General features: G+C 35.1%; 2 protein-coding genes and 1 non-coding gene across 4 annotated transcripts in view; all 3 read right to left on the bottom strand.

Annotated features, from left to right (window-relative positions):
- Positions 1-11,049: 11,049 nt before the first annotated feature.
- Positions 11,050-11,134, bottom strand: TRNAM-CAU (transfer RNA methionine (anticodon CAU)). Its single transcript is given in 2 exon segments — positions 11,050-11,085; positions 11,097-11,134. It is a non-coding gene; the product is annotated as a tRNA-Met (tRNA).
- Positions 11,135-13,978: 2,844 nt separating this feature from the next.
- On the bottom strand, positions 13,979-15,812 carry LOC140808736 (7-deoxyloganetin glucosyltransferase-like). Its single transcript, XM_073165949.1, has 2 exons — positions 15,280-15,812; positions 13,979-15,083 (listed from the first exon to the last, which is right to left on the bottom strand). The coding sequence occupies exons 1-2, from the start codon at positions 15,767-15,769 to the stop codon at positions 14,155-14,157; spliced, it is 1,419 nt and encodes a 472-aa protein (XP_073022050.1). The 5' UTR covers positions 15,770-15,812; the 3' UTR covers positions 13,979-14,154.
- Positions 13,979-17,673, bottom strand: part of LOC140808735 (7-deoxyloganetin glucosyltransferase-like) — a 44,039-nt gene continuing 40,344 nt past the window's right edge. For both annotated transcript variants that reach the window (XM_073165948.1, XM_073165947.1), the window contains exon 3: positions 13,979-14,019. The gene's annotated coding sequence lies outside the window, so the exon portion shown is untranslated. The remainder of the gene's footprint in view (positions 14,020-17,673) is intronic.

Here is a 17,673-nt window from a genome sequence, read left to right as displayed (position 1 = left end):
ATTCTGCTTCTGCAGTAGATGTGGCTATGAAAGTCTGCTTTTTACTAAACCAGGATATTAACCTATCACCAAGAAATTGACAAAAACCACTTGTGTTTTTTCTGTCTAGTTTGCAACCTGCATAATCAGCATCTGAATATCCAATCAGATTTAACGATGAATCATTGGGATACCATAAACCGACATTTTGAGTTCTTTTAAGTACTTGAAAATACGTTTAGCAGCAATATAATGAGATTGTTTGGGGTTAGATTGAAATCTCGCACTAATACAAACAACAAACATGATATCTGGTCTACTGGCAGTCAGATATAACAATGAACCAATAAGACCACGATACTGAGTTACCTCTACTGGAATTCCACTGTCATCTTTATCAAGTTTAAGAGATGAGCTCATTGGACTAGAAGCAGCAGAGCATGCTTCCATACCAAACTTTTTCAGAAGCTCCTTGGTGTACTTGGCTTGATTTATAAAAATTCCAGTATCAAGTTGTTTGATCTGTAATCCTAAGAAGAATGTTAATTCTCCCATCATGCTCATTTCTAGGGATGTAAATGAGCCGAGCTGTTCGCGAGTTTTTCGGATCTCGGCTCGTTAAAAAGCTCGTTCGGCTCGTTCGTTAAGCTTATCGAGCCGAGCCCGAGCCTTATTTTGGGCTCGACAATTTTGTTGAGCCGAGCTTGAGATTAATGATGTTCGGCTCGTTAGCTCGTGAACATGTTCGATATAGGTTCGTGAGCTCGAGCTCGAGCTCGGCTCGTTTAGCTGGCTCGTGAGCTCGAGCTCGAGCTCGGCTCGTTTAAGTGGTTGAGGGGAAAAAAACGGAAATATCAGCGACGGTTTTTATTAAACCGTCGCTATATAGCGACGGTCTGCATTAAAACCGACGCATTTAAATTAAGCGGCGGTTTATTAAAACCCGTCGCTATTATAGCGACGGTTTACATCAAACCGTCGCTATAATAGCGACTGTTATGAATAAACCGTCGCCGATTAATATAAGCGACGGTTTTAACAAACCATCGCTGATGGCAACGATTTTGGGGTCTAGGGTTTATGCTTTTAGCAAACTGTCTATAAATTGTCGCGTTTAGAGTCGTTTGTAACATTTGCACTTAGTTATCCTGAGTGTTTATTAAATAGATATATCTGTTGTCCTTACAATCGAAAAAAATGTCAGAACAAACCATATTTAGATAAAATTACAAACCATTTGTGTTTCCTAATAAAAAGTACAACATTGTTGATGTCAATCGAAAAAAGAGTCTTGGATACTACGAACCATTTGTGTTTCCTACGCAAGCCTCACAAGTTGTGTATTTGACTTATCCAACAACGAAGAGAGCAGAATCAGATTGGATGCATGTGAGTACTCTACGTAGGCGAGCTTATGTCACTGATGTTGAGCCAAATACTGAGCATAATCAAATTGATTCGAACGATGCATTTCGAAACAACGAAAGTGGACCTCATGACATCTCAACTCAATTTCTTTTATCGTCTCAAAATCTAGTCGATGTTAATGTTATGTACGACAACGAAATTGATTTGAACTGAAAGTGAAACAGAAGAGGTTCAATATTCGAGCGACGATGTTCGTGACATTTATTGAATTGTACTTTGGAAAAAATATATATTTCATTAATTATAAATGTTAATGTTTTACAATTATTGAATTTATTTTAGCGAGCACGACATGGCAGAGATCCAACGTCATGGGAGCTATATGTTCACACACATCGACATGCAGATGGATCTTTCGTTGACACGCGATCCCGCCTGCTCCACGTAAGTTTATTAACTTTCGTTATTCTCATCAACATTACATTAAGAAAATTCAATTTGATTCATTTTAAATCAACATCACAGGAGGAGATGTAGCGCTACATGGCTGATTCATTTTGTATGAAACACTTGTATTATTATTTGCAGATTAATAATATGATTACATTTCTCAAATTTTGTTATTTTTTTTCGATTATACAGCACAATATATTTTTATTTCAGATTTAAATAATTATAACATTTAAAAAAAAACATTTAGCAGCGGTTTTTGTTCAAACCGTCGCGACATTAGCGACGGGTTTTATAAAACCCGTCGCTAATGACGACAGGTTTGACATACTGTCGCTATAATAGCGACGGTCTAAAATAACCGTCGCTTTTTGGCGACGATGTACGTAACTAGCGCTATTTGCGATAGTTGTAGAAAAACGTCGCCGATCAGATCGGCGACGTTTTTGTAAATACTCGTCGCTATTAGCGACGTTTGTGTCAATACCCGTCGCTATTAGCGACGCTTTTAATCAAAACCCGTCGCTATTAGCGAACCCGAGCCAGGCTCATTAAACAAGATAAACGAGCCATTAACGAGCCGAGCTCGAGCCGATCCCGAGCTTCATAAATTCCAAACGAGCCGAGCCCGAGCTTCAAACCCGAGGCTCGTAACGAGCTCGAGCCGAGCCCGAGCCGAGAAAATAATGAAACGAGCCGAGCCCGAGCCAGCTACTGCTCGGCTCGGCTCGGCTCGGCTCATTTACATCCCTACTCATTTCGAATTGATCATGCATCAACTTTCCAAACTTTGCACATAATTTGGGGTTGGTTGACCCGAAAATAATATCATCAACATAGATCTGTACTAGAAGTATATGTTTATTCTTGACTAAAGTAAACAGAGTTTTGTCTACTATCCCAATTGTGAAGTCATGATCGATAAGAAATTGCGATAAAGTGTCATATCACGCTCTAGGTGCCTGTTTTAGACCATATAATGCTTTGTGTAATTTGAATACATGGTGAGGTGAGAAATGATCGATAAAACCTGGAGGTTGTTCGACGTAGACCTCTTCTTGTCATAGACCATTTAGAAAGGCACTCTTCACATCCATTTGATAAACTTTGAAGTTCTTAAACGCAGCAAAGGCCAAAAATATTCTGATAGCTTCGAGCCTTGCTACTGGTGCGTAGGTCTCATCATAGTCTATTCCTTCTTCTTGTCTTAAACCATGAGCTACCAGTCTTGCTTTATTTCTGATTACCGTGCCTTCATCATTTAGTTTGTTTCTGAATGCCCACCGAGTTCCAATGACAGCTTGGTGAGATGGTCTAGGTACTAGAAACCAAACTTCGTTTCGTTTGAATTGATTCAGCTCTTCTTGAATAGCTTCAATCCAACTAGGATCCAGAAGAGCTTCTTCAATTTTCTTTGGTTCGTGCTGAGAAATAAAAGCAGCACGCATGTATTCATTAACCATTTGCCTTCTGGTTCTCAGAGGCGCTGCTGGATTTCCAATAACTAATGATGGAGGATGAGATTTTCTCTAAATAAAAGGATTTAAAAGGATATCTTCCTGATTTGATATGTTAGGATTGTTCTCGACGGAACTAGTATTAGGTTCTTGAGTGTCTTCTGCTGGTATTGGCAGATCTAATGTCAGTACTTCTGGTTCCATTATCAGAATGTCTGGTTCTGGATTTTGAACATCCTTGATGTTTGCTTCTACATCATCTTCACTGTCCAGTTCCAAGTGGATCCTGTCTAACATGTTACTTAAATCTGACGTGTTAGATATTTCAAGAGCACTGCTGTCTTCATCGAAGACAACATGAATCGACTCTTCAACATTAAGAGTTCTATTGTTGAAGATTTTAAAAGCTTTGCTTATGGCAGAGTAACCAAGGAATAGTCCAGCATCTGATTTTGGGTCAAATGCAGTTAAGTGATTTTTTGCCATTATTTAGTACAAAACATTTGCAACCAAACACATGAAAATAAGATATGTTGGGCTTATTCCCTTTCCATATTTCATAAGGAGTTTGATTGTGCCTTTTGTTGACCATTGTTCTGTTTTGCGTGTAACAAGTAGTGTTAATTGCTTTTGCCCAGAAGCGCTGAGAGATGTCTGCATCTGCTAGCATTGTTCTAGCTGATTCTTTTAGAGTTCTGTTTATCCTCTCAACTACTCCGTTTTGTTGAGGTGTTCTGGCAGCTGAATATTCATGATGAATCCCCTGTTCATCCAAATATAACTCAAGATTTTTGTTAGTGAACTCAGTACCCCGATCACTTCTGATTTTAATGATAGAAGAAGATTTTTCATTTTGAATCTTTTTCAGAAGCTTGATCAGGAGGCTACTGGTTTGATCTTTTCCTGCGAGAAATATTACCCAAGTGAATCTAGAAAAATCATCAATAACAACAAGAGTATATTTCATTCCCCCTAGGCTCATGATAGGGATTGGACCAAACAAGTCCATATGCAGCAATTCCAAACATCTTGAAGTTGATTTGCTATCTTTGTTCTTGAAACTAGATCTTATTTGTTTCCAAGCTGACAGGCAGAACAAACATGATTCTTAACAAAATTAATGTCAGGTAAGCCATCAACTATATTCTGCTTTTTGAGATGATTGATTGACTTGAAATTCAGATGATTCAATTTCTTGTGCCAGAGCCAGTGTTTATTACTAAGAGAGCCAACTAAGCATGTAGGAGTATTGACATGATTTGAATTCCAAGAGACTCTGTAGGTGTTGCCTTCTCTCTTTCCAGTTAATACAGTAGATTCAGCAGAATCTTTAACTATACACGAGTGCTTCTGAAAAGCTACAGAATAACCATTATCACATAGTTGACTAATGCTAATCAGATTGTAACAAAGGTTCTCAACTAGTAGCACATCATTAATGGTTATATTGCCATGGATAATCTTACCCTTACCCACGGTTTTACCTTTTGAGTTGTCTCCAACGGTTATCTTTGGTCCAGTGCAACTCATCATCTCGGAAAGTAGGTTTTTTTGTCCAGTCATGTGTCTGGAACATCCACTGTCCAGATACCATGTAGAGTTACTGATTTCTGTTTTCTTCTCCTGTTCCTGCAAACACAAATTTTATTATCTGGTACCCAAATCTATTTGGGTCCAAGCCTTATCAGTCCTTTGGGGACCCACATTTGTACAATTTTTGGTGACCTTGTACTTCGGATATCCAAGGATGTGCGTGCAACAGAAGGTCTGTTACTTCTAACAGTATGCATATTAAAATGTTGTTTTTCTCTTCTGTTTTTGTTGTCTAGTCTGTATCTCTTTTGAACAGGTCTAGAATTATAGTGTTGGTAGTTTTTAACCTTCATAGAGATTTGTCCTCCTGAGTTGAATCCTTTACTGGATCTAGAGCTCTGGTGGACTCTTCCATTAGGTTCAACATAACCAAGACCATAATGCTTTCTTTTGTTCATCTGATCTACATTCCTTTCAATTTGAACAGTAGATACTTCTGGTTCATATACCAAGCTGGATCTTACAAAGCGAATGTACTTCTCTTTGTTACTAGTTTCAGAGATGCTTTCACTATTGCTGAATCCAAGACCACTTTTGTCTCCAGATTGCTTCTGCAATTCCTGCATCTTTTCCAGTGAAACTGAGGACTTATTCCAAGCATTTACCAGAACAGATAACCTCTGACTTTCAGATTTTAGTGTCTGGTAATCTATGTTTATCCTATCATTCTCAGTTTTCACCCTATTAATCTCAACCTTCAGATCGGTACAACTACTTTCTTGTAGGCAATCAAACTTACTAATTTGATCCTTTAGGTTTTGATTTTCAGTCTTCACTTCCTAGAATGATTGAGAAAGTCCTGAGTACTCATTAACCATCTCATGTAATGCATTAATCAGATCAGTTCGTGTGAATTCATTAGAATCAAAATCAAATACCTCTCCAGATGTCGAGGTTGAATCAGTGTCTGCCATGAGACATTTGACTTCTTCTGCATCACTGTCACTAGAATGACTTTCTGAATCACATGACTCAGAGCTGGAGTCCGCCCATTTGGATTTGCTTTCTTCAGCAATCATTGCTTTTCGGTTCCAACTTGTGATCCTTTTTCTTCTGGTCATCCTTCTTTGGTTTAGGACAATCAGCAATGAAGTGACCAATTTTTCCACAGTTAAAGCATCCCATATCACCAGATGGTGAATCTTTCTTGAAATTGCGATTGGGGCCCTGATAAGCTCGATGGTTCTTTTTCATGAACCTGGAGAATTTCTTTACAAACAAGGACATAGCATCACTGCTGATCTGTTCAGCAGTCTTCTCCAATGTGCTATCGATGATGACAGTAGGTAATGCTTGAGGAGCAACTGTAGCAGCAGCAGAAGAGGCAGTAGCAGTAGTAGTAGCAGCAAGAGCCTTGGTAGGTAGACTTGAAGGCTCTTCTCCACTTCTTACCTCCAATTCGAACTCGTAAGCTTTTAGATCTGCAAACAAGTCGTGCAGTTCCAACTTATTTAGGTCTTTGGACACTATCATAGACATTGTTTTTACATCCCATTCTTTGAGTAAGGCTCTCATCACCTTGAGGGCTATTTCTCTGTTGCTATGCTATTTACCCAGAGCTGTTAACTCATTTATCAAGCTACTAAATCTTTCATCGAACTCATTTAGAGTTTCACCGGCTCTAATTTTTAGATTCTCAAACTTCTGCATTGCTACAGACAGTTTGTTTTCTTTCGTTTGCTCATTTCCCTCACATATCTGGATGAGCTTTTCCCAAATATCTTTTGCAGTAGAACACATTTTAATCTTGCTAAAAGTGTTCTTGTCGAGAGTTTTATATAATATATCATTTGCAACATTATCAAGGTTGGCCTTCTTCTTATCTTCGCTGGTCCATTCACTTCTTGATTTTTCAACCATCTGTGGTGCACCCTCAGTGACAGCAACAGCTGTGTTAGGCTTTAATATGTTTAATGGACCATCTGTGATGACATACCACATGTCATTATCTTGTGCTGCAAGATGAGTTTACATTCTAATCTTCCAATCATCAAAGTCTTCCTTAGAAAACATAGGAATCTTGCTAAAGTGTGCCATCTGTTGTAGTTTTTCACGAACAAGAATAACCCGCTCTGATACCAATTGTAGGACCGAGTGCTTACCGCTTTACCAAAAGCTATAGCTAGTGGTAATGGTGCAACTCAAATCTTTTAAACTGCACAACAGCACAAGCACCATGGTTCGATCGCTCTACCAAGCAAGGACAATTATTGCACTCAACAATTTATTTTCAATTCAAATTGTTTTATTTAATTTAAAAGTAATAATGATTATTTTAATTTTTTAATTTTTCATTTGTCAGTATTTAATTTAAAATTTATTTGAATAACTCTTCGTTCAAAGCACTCACATACTTTATCATGAGTCCTTCATATATATAATTTTTTGAAGTTTTTTTAAATCTAATTATATTAAAATTTATTTTTAATAATTCATTGAATGAATTCAAATGATAGTGAAATAGAACAATAACTAACATAATTAATTTAATTTAGAATTTAAATGAAAGTCCAAGAAAGATATTACAATGAAAAAAATAATTGATATTAATATTAAGTAAATTTAATAGTATTTTTCAAAAAAATAGCTCAAACATTTAAAAACGTGGAGATGACTTATATGCTACATATAAATTAAAATATAAATATAATTAAAATGAAAAAAATAATTAATATTAATATTAAGTAAATTTTGTAATAGTATGTTTATTTAAAATTAGCACAAACATTTAAGAACATGGAGAAGGAAATCAAAAGCACAAAATAATAACCATAAAATATGGTTAATTAGTATTAATTATTAATTAATAGACTAAATGTGACATTACCACATATGTTACCTAATAATGAAAATAAATAAACATGTGAAGGGTAATAATGTCCGTTCACAATGAGAAAACTTTTCTACTATCCACACTTCTATAGTTATATAGATGAATTAAAACTTACGTTTTCAAATCCACAATAACAAATCGTTTGTTTTGATAATTCCATTCGACTATAGATTTCAAATACTCGACTAATTATTTGTTGGTTCATAATAATGTATTCTAAGTGTTAGAGTAGATGCCCTGCAAACTAACGGTTGGCTATGGAATTTATTGATTCAAGTGAAATAAACAATCTTTATTTTAATATAATTTAACTTTTCATGGTTTCGTTTTGTTTTATCTGTACTCATGCAATCAGCATAGATAAAGTACTTGATTATACTTTAATACAAACGAATCGTAATTCGATGTTGAAACTCATTTGTAAACACAGTATAATCTAAATTCGTTCCTAGTCGATTCAGCCGCCTAAAACATGGATGAAGGACGATTGAGCTCGATACTAACATCTGTGATGTTGTGTATCGCGTTTTTTTAGTTAGGGCATAGAGATGTCCAAACATGCAGATGAGTAGTCATATGATGATTATACCGAATTGCCCTCCCTCGAACTTTCCAAGTGGTTATTATTCATCGAGAGGATAAGTATGTGGTTGTGATTGTACACCATTAGTCCTTACGACCCGGGACAACACTGAGGCTCTACATGCTAGGGCTGTGCTTTGACTCGTTTACCGGCTCCAGGAGATTCATCAGGTGGCGAGGTTGGCTACAGTTGCGACACATATAGGAGCCAGTGCATTGTAGTCAGGGATTCACCGCTCACCTACGCGTGTGGATATCCTATGTGATCTGAGTAAATAATAGTGCGTGTAATCTTTGGCCAGAGTATGAGATGTACATTGGAGAAGGAGTTCTCCAATGGTACATGTGATGCTACTGTTTATATGTTCACATAGTTATCGAATTATTATGCAACCTTCGATGAACCAATGATTGCAGATTCGATCGGGATATATGAGATGAAAGGACCATACTGTACGTTAATTATAATCGACTGGTTCTTGCAGGCACGATCAGTGATACCTAGGGAACTATTGGGCGATGCTACTAGACGCTCTTACCATGGTTCGATGGGTTTAATCAGAAATATGATTTCTGACATTCTCATGATCAATTGTTGATGCATAGAATGGGGCAAATTAGGGTAAGCTCGAATAAAGAATTATGTATGTCCTGAATAACAAGGAGTTGTGAACCCAGGGCTAGCTTATCCCTGAACCATTGCGGGTCACACAAGCACTGGATCATTTGTTCTCGTGGAGAGAATAAATTCAAGAATTTATGAAATTTGGAGAGAATAAATTCAAGGATCTGAATTTATAAAAATTTATAATTTAATTTATTAAACTCAAAAGTCGAGTTTATTAATATTTAATTTTTGGAGGTGTTAAATTCAAGGAGTTGAATTTATAATTTAAATGTTAAATTCAAATATTTAATTTATAATGAATTTAATTTATTAAACTCAAAAGTTAAGTTTATATCAAATTAAATTAAATATAGTAGGAAGTGTGTTTAATGAGCTTGTAGGAGTACATGTCCAACATACTAAATAATTAAAATTCTTAATGGACTTTGATTAATTAATTAAACTAGTTGGACTAGTCCAATTAATTAATCAAGTCCATTAAAGTTAATTATATGTATTAGGTCATGACTTAATTATAAAAGGTAGTAATCAAGCCATAACCCTAGCCTCCACCACTTTCATGAATTTCATCGCTCTCCTCTCTCCATCAATATTTCGGCCACCTTGATTAGATTTAGGGTTGAGCCGCCTCTCGATATTTTGCTTTCCAACGTAAATTTTTTTTCTAACTTTTCTAGTGCAAATTAGAAAAGGAACAAATCTTCTAGTCGTGGACCTAAGTAGAAGGATTGAAGGAAAGAGTTCTTGAAGAAAGTTCGTAGAAAATTCATCAAGAGCTATATCCGCTAAATCCAGAGTAGTTGGAGCAGTGTGAATTTTTCACCAAAGGTATAAAATTCCAACGCCCTATGAATGTTTAATCATAAAACCATACGAGTGCTCAAATAAATATATTTTGATTGTCAAAATAAAATAAATAAAATTTTTAAAATTTCCGCTACGTTTTGGACACGAAAAAACCGAAATCCAACACTAAATTCATCTAAATATGAAGTATATCATCAATCTTTACAGCCTACCTAAATAGATGATAGCATAGTACAAATCTCATTGGCCGCATTCACTACTATCTTGAGGTGGGTTTTTGACTTGTATGCATCTTAATGCACTTATTGGAACTTAGGACGTTGATGAATGATTGTCGAGTTGTTGTTGTTGTTGATAATTGCACAAATTATAATTTTCTATTTTTAGTCATTTAAGTCGTTAGTGTTTAGCCTTTGTTTTCACTTGTAATCTTTTTTATCTGAGAGTTGATATGATATCAGACAGATCAGTAATATTAAACATCACATCAGGACTCTGAATGAAAAAATAAAAACGAAAACCAACATAGAGACTAAATTTGACGATTATTTGGGACTATCACTTTTCTTAAAAATTTGAAGAATACCTGTATACGTATTTGCTACTGCTTGTATAGTTATTTGGGACTCTCAGTTTTCTTGCTCGAAGGAACCTGATCGAGGGCAAAAACTTGTGTGAGACGGTCTCATGGGTCGTATTTGTGAGACGGGTCTCTTATTTGGGTCATGCATGAAAAAGTATTACTTTTTATGCTAAGAGTATTACTTTTTATTGTGAATATCCGTAGAGTTGACCCGTCTCACAGATTAAGATCCGTGAGACGGTCTCACATGAGACCTACTATCTGATCGAGATAGGTGGAATACGTATGCTTTTTGGTTTTAGTAATTGCAAAATTATATAATAAATACAATTAGTACACACTTTTATTGTTAAATTAGTAAATGCGAGAGAAATGTTGTGAAAGAGACAAAATGCACGTGAAAACCTGTAAAATAATAATGACTAGTGTATCGACGCATACATTGCTTTTTTATATTTTATTTTTTAGAATTAATTTGACTTGTATTAAAATATGAGTAATATCATAATTGTAAAAATTAATGAAAGGTTATTATACAATTTGAAATTATTATATTTAAATAGAGGCAATATCACAATTGTAAATATTAATAAAAAAAAATTGATTGCAATTTTGAAATAATTTTTTTGAAAAAAAAAAATTCAACATGATTTTTTTTTTTGTGTTCTTGATAATATATGTGAATAATAATAATATTAATGTTTTTTTTAAAAAAAAATAATAATAATGCTAATAATAAAATTAAGGAAAAGTAAAAAAAAAACTCAATTGGGGTGAGAGAGGCTCGAACTCTCGACCTCAGGATTACTCAGCAGCTATGAGACCTACGCGCTAGCCAACTGCGCCACCACCCCTTGTATGTTGCTAAAATTTTAGTTATTCTTAATATATAATACTATTAATATACATAAATGAATTTATTTATTTAATTTTTTTGGAAGAATTTATTTATTTTTATTTAGCCAAATAACTGATCTACAAATTATGAGCATGCAAAAATCCAGTGTGCAATTTTTTCAACACTGCAGAAGCCGTGGCTTTGGGGTTTGACAGACTTATTAATACATTTCTTCAAAATTTTTGGAAAAAGCAATACAATAGAATAGAACGAGACCAAAATCTATACAAACAAGAGATTACAAGAATTTGCTTCTAAAAAAATATTAATTTTAATAACAAAAGTATTACTTTTATGGTAGATATAGATCAGATCGGCTAATTTCATAAATATACGTCAATGAGACGTCTCACATTATATCTACTAAAAACAATTCAATACCATCTTCTTATTACAATTTTTTCATCAATGATTAAAATACGCGTGATTTCAAGAGCAAGCTACACTATAATATATACTAGAACTTCGATGCACGTGTTGCGCTCCTATACAATTTCAATTTTTTCCTTAATTTTTTTTTGAAGTTTAATAAAAGTTTGCCATTAGTTAGATTTATATTATAAAATAAGGTAAAATTATATTTTAATAAGGGTAAATTTATTAATTAAAGTATTAAAATTCACTAGGGTAAAAATGAATAAAAAAAATACCATGAAACCAATTTCTTTTTTTTTTTGAGTTTAATAAAATATATCGATCCATTATATTAACTATTATTCAAATTACAAATTCATAATACACAATTTACAATTGAACTATCAAGAACAACTCCTTGTGATATAAATCAACTGGAAATTGCAAAAACAATAATTTTTCGAGCTACAAATTTATAAATGCAACTATACAAACATGCAACACGTGCACGATACTTCCGATCTAAATTATTATTTTTCCATATTGGTATACACATCAAATTTTTTGTAACGACATATAATGTACAATTTGCCCAACACACTAAAGTGAAGATACTGTATTTATTTGGTTGACTACCCTAGGCTTGCCAAAGTTGAAGGGTCGTTGGAGATTTGCCAAAGCTGCCTCCTTACCTAACCCCCGTAAGAAGAAAAGGTCCACGCCACACGGTTAGGTAGGTTTGTGACACCACCAACCCATTTTTTTTGTATATGTGTTTGCACCGTTGGAAAATATCAATTTTTAAATAAAAAAACATTTAGTTTTTCTATTATTTAATATGAAAAAATTACTTATTCTCCTCTACACCTCAGTTTGACTTGATTTATTTAATGATATAAAAGATTCAAGGAACTCAAAATAATAATAATTTTTTACCATAAAAATATTAATAATCCCTTTTAAATGATTTTTTAAGAAACATTTAGGTACTCATAGTGTCAAATTTTAATTGGTTCCCTCTAAGAAATTATTTAGCAAATCATTAATCAACATTTATCTTTAATAATTACTATAGGCTATAGCTCTAACTAAAGAAAATAGACGTTTATGATTAATATAGGTGATAATTGTAATTTTAGTGATGTAAATTGAGTCGTTTTGAGTTTTAATCATATAGTTTGTCAATTTTTTGTTTTCATTCAATGGTTTAGATTTTTTTTGGTCATTTTCTCGCCAGAAGCTACTGTATCTATCAAATATTGCTTATTTGACATTGATATTCTTCTACATAGCTCATATAGCGAGAATAAAATATATATTATAGACATTAAAACTTATCTAAAGAAAAATAAAAGGAAACGATGAGTTTTTTTTCCTCCCATTTTGAAATAATAAGTGTGGTTTTCTTTTAATTCTTCCATTTGTTTTTGTTTTTCTTTATTTTAATGTGTGTAATATGTGTTTATTCTCGCTACAAGAGTTGGGTAGAAGAACAACAAATGTCTTTTGACCAAAATGAAGACCAAAACAAAAAATTCAAGTTATTGGATGAAAATCAAACATTGATAAGTTACATGACTAAAACCCAAAACTTATCTTAATTTACATGATTAAAATTGTAATTTTGCTTTAGTAAGGCGAAAATTTGAAAAGAAAAATGTGTCACATTAATAAATAACCTTAACGGCTTCATAAAATTGATGGTCGTTCTACCTATATCCCTAGTTGTGTATGGTCATAAATCTCTCCTAATAAACAAGATATATGAATTCAAATTCCTCATATTTTGTCTTTTTCTAAGTATATGCGGCCAATGATTTCTATTCAAAAGGTCTCCAATTTTGCTGAGAAAACGAATTTGTGCGCATATGGATTGAGACATATCTTCATTTTGATTAAAAGTATGGAAGAAAATGAATCAAATCGTTTGTGAGTTATTTGAAACTCGATTCGATAAAAGCTTGTTTAATGAGGCTCGTTAAGATAAATAAAAGAAGCTCTAAGTTTTACAATTCTCGGTTCGTTGAGCCATGAATATATTCATTAAATAAAGCTAAAACTCGAGTTAATCTCGATTATAAACGAATCAAGTTCAAACATTCAAGAGTTTGGTTATTCTCAACTCATTTAGATCACTAATTAAAAATGTTATTCTCACATCTTTTGAAAAGATGTTTACGAGTTTGGTCAAAACTCTTCTAATCGAATTTTTTGAGGGATCTTTCTCCAATCCTCCCCTCAGTTAGGAATCAATGGGTAGGGATTTGTTTGATCTCACCTTCACCCTCTAATTTTCTAGGAAAACAAACTAGTTAAGGCACGAAATTAAAGTCGTATAGCTTACTATCATCATTATTCAAAAGAGACGGAAAGAAAAGCTTAGATATTGTCCTAAATTCCAAAACTCCAACATCTAAAAAATGGGTCAAATAAGATTTTACATAACAAAACCAGGAATTTATTCCACACGAAATTTAAAATGCTGGGCTTTTTTTTTTAATATGTTACATCACATTGAAATCGAAGAAAAATTCATATGTAAACCATGTAAGAAAAAAAGTAGTAAACCCAAATATTAAACGGCTAGTTTCCCTCGAATGTTTCGTTTTTTCAGATTTGGTACTAATTTTTGAGAAGAATCTCATTGACCAAAACCTCGAAATTATGGTAAGAAGAGCCACCAGGCTTAGCAGCCAACTGCGCTTTATCCTTCCACTCCAAAGCCTTTTTCCTCATCTCCTTCCCTTTCTCCCCTTCCATCAAGACTTTCACCAAATTCGCCACCTTCTCCCTCTCGACATCCCCCTCGATCTCCAATCCGATCTCCCATTCCGTGCACGCGTATCGGCAATTCGTCTGCTGCTCCGCGAAAAACGGCCAACAGATCATCGGTACGCCTTCCGATATGCATTCGATGGTCGAGTTCCATCCCGAATGCGTCAAGAATCCGCCCACCGAAGGGTGAGCCAACACTTGTTCTTGGGAACACCACCCCACCATCATGGCACGGTCTTTAACCTCTTTCGAGTACTCCTCGGGGAGAATGGCCTTATCCCCACTAACCAAATCCGGCCTAATGATCCATAGAAACTGCTGATCACTATTCGCAAGACCCCACGCGAACTCCAGCAGTTGTGCAGGGGACAAGACCGTGATGCTGCCGAAATTCACGTACAGCACGGAATTCGGTGCTCTCTGGTCGAGCCATTTGATACACTTGTCGTCTACTTTCCACAAACTCGAGCCGATGGACTTAACCTCCGGCCTTTCGACGGCCCGTTCCAGCAATTGGAGTGGACCTATGGTGCAGACACGATCAAATTTCTGCCCGATGGCGAGCAGCACTTCCTTCTCCAATTCGTCGTAGGTGTTGATTATCACTGCCTTGGCCCGGGAGGCGTTTTTCGTCTGCAAAATATTGTAATGAACCATAATTTCATTGGGATCAGTAGATCGGATGAAGCTTGGAAAGTCTCTCAGTCTGATATCCTTCATCCCCGGCACCCAATCTAGCTTGGTTTCCAGATATCCATTAGTCAAGTAACTTTCATCTGCAACACCAAGAAACTAATATTAATCTTACCAGTTGTAGCTTGGTTTCAAGATATCCATTAGTTGCATGAATATCAACTGACCTTTAGATCTGGCCTAACTAAAAAAACTTCCAGTTCATGCACCAAAAAGGGCAGAGACCCATCAAGAAAAAGAATGCGTAATATACGCTTAAGATATCTAAATCTGATTTACCTTTAAGAGGAAACATTCCTCTTTCCACGAGTTCACCATAGTAACAGTACCCCATGAAGCCACAAGCGCTAGTAGTAAAGAACACAACCTCAGGAATCCCGAGCTGCTCCGCTGCATCGAGAGTGAAGCTCATCACCCCATCCGACACTATGCAGCTCACCTTCGGGCAATCGGGCGACTCGTCAAGATTCTTGACGAGTTCCAAGAACGGGGGCAAACCATTTCTCCTAAGTGAATCACAGAGCTGCGGTATGTCTTGTGTCGCGTCCTTGTCGGAATGTGGGAGCCCATCGGGGATCGTTCTGAACTGGAAATCTTCGAGACCCGCGACGGATTCGGGCCCTCGAGCTCGAACGAGACGGTTGTGGTTGAATTCGGTGTTGACAAAGGTGATGAAGAAGCCCCTGTGGTGCAGCAGTTTGGCTAGTTTTAGGACAGGGGCGATGTGGCCTTGTGCTGGATATGGTATAACTACGGCGTGAGGCTTCATATTGATCGATCTTGGCCTTATTTTGGTGGTGGGAAATGATGATTTGTCTATATATATACACACACACACGTGCCTATGGTTTAGGGTCGAGTTCTATAAGCTAAGGTTAGGTAGAAATAAATTATTACATTCAATTCAAGTTCTTGTAACATAGGGATGCTGAGCGATAAAGTTGATGGTTGACTATTTTTAATTGCTTTAAATATATTATTTTTTGTGTTAAAAATATTTATAAATTTTAGTAATGTGTTATAAGATAATTAACAATTCGGAAGCAATAAAACTCAGCAACAAACAATTTCACCAGTCCAGTTATTTATTTGGTCTCTGGCTTGTTTTTAGAAAAAACTGATTAAGGTCTACCGAACTTTGAGAAACAAGATTCGCAGAGTCATCACATAATTTTAATGTCCGCTGAATTATAATTTCGGCCACTTAGATTATTATATTTGTTTTCTTAACTGATGAAGACATTCAATTAGAAAATCTGATAATAAGTGAATGATGAGATAATACAAATAAAAACATTTTGGTCGTTGAATACCAGTGTCATAGGAATTTATTGTTGCATAGCATATTTGGAAAAAGAATTATTACATGTGACATCCAGTAATATTTTGGTGATGATCTTGGTACAACTAATTCATAGTCGCTCAAATCTAAACGCAGAACTTCATCTATAAAAAGTCATCTCAAGATTCAATTAACTATCTAGACACTCGAACAATTTACAATATGTTGTTTATTCTTTCGAAGATTCAAAGTTTTGTTGAAAATATTATAACACACACTTAAGAGATATGTCAGATCTTTTCAGAGATCATCAATGTGGAACATTTACTCACAATTATTTTATAGTGTATATTGTATATTTTGTGAGTTTTGTAACTGATAGAAAAGTCTTTATGTTCAGAATTAATTTTAAGTTGTGAGAAGTTGTTGCTAAGAGTTTCAGTAGGCAGTGTATAAGTTCTGCTTATGATATCCTGTATCAAAATGAAAGGCTCAAAAATATTTAATTTGTATTACTCATATGAACAAAGTGCAATCCTTCTTTACGTGATCTCATCACTTACAAATTTCAAAGTTAAGCGTGCTTGAATTGTGAAAATTTCGGAACGAGTGACCCCTTGTGAAATTTCTCAAAGAACGTGTGAGTGAAGATATAAGTATGCTGAAAATACTTGTGTTGATATAGTGAGGATAGTCATCGAATATGGGAAGCTAATAGATATTTGATGTATGTGGGTGAAAAGAGCAGGGAGTGATCGCCGGTGTCAAGAAGTTGTACGAATAATGAGTGACTCCATATAGACTTCTAGGCGAAAGAAAACATTAATTAATTGATCCCACACCAGAATGAGAGAGAGATTGTGCAAGGTCGTGACGAGGACGTAACGTTCTGAAAGAGGGATGATTGTGATACCCTGTATAGTAATGAAAGGCTTAAAAAGATTTGATAGGTATTGCTAATATCAACAAGATGTATCTTCTTTTCAGGATCTTATCACTTAAAAACTTCTAAGTTAAGCGTGTGCTTAACTTGAGGAAATTCTGAGATAAGTAATCCCCTAAAAAGCTTCTCAAAGAGCGATGTGAGCAATGATATAAGCATACTGAAAAGATCCATATTGATACATTGGAGATAATCATCGAATCAGGGGGTTAAAGGATGTGAAGACCTAAAACATTATGGCACAATTAAGCACAAGAATTCGAAAATTCCAAGGGACACAATCATCTAAATAGGAATGGATTGAAACAACCACATTGAGGTGATATCATGATGCTTAAAAGATTTTTAGTGGCCTTTAAGTGACAGCCCTTCACCTCATATTCTTGGCCTATAAATAGTGGCTCAAAGACAAGAAGAAAGAACAACACAATCACTCCACAAGCTTAAT

Source organism: Primulina eburnea, chromosome 13, assembly GCF_022965805.1.
Source record: "Primulina eburnea isolate SZY01 chromosome 13, ASM2296580v1, whole genome shotgun sequence".
NCBI lineage: Eukaryota > Viridiplantae > Streptophyta > Magnoliopsida > Lamiales > Gesneriaceae > Primulina > Primulina eburnea.
The sequence above is the reverse complement of the archived record's forward strand: the minus strand, read 5'-3'. Positions and strand labels throughout refer to the sequence as shown.

What these genes read in the sequence shown, in the direction of transcription:
- LOC140808736 (XM_073165949.1), bottom strand. Translation starts at nt 15,769, where the DNA reads ATGAAGCCTCACGCCGTAGTTATACCATATCCAGCACAAGGCCACATC. An exon ending in AGGAATGTTTCCTCTTAAAG is followed by an intron (nt 15,084 to 15,279) that starts GTAAATCAGATT and finishes TTGGTGTTGCAG; the next exon opens with ATGAAAGTTACTTGACTAAT.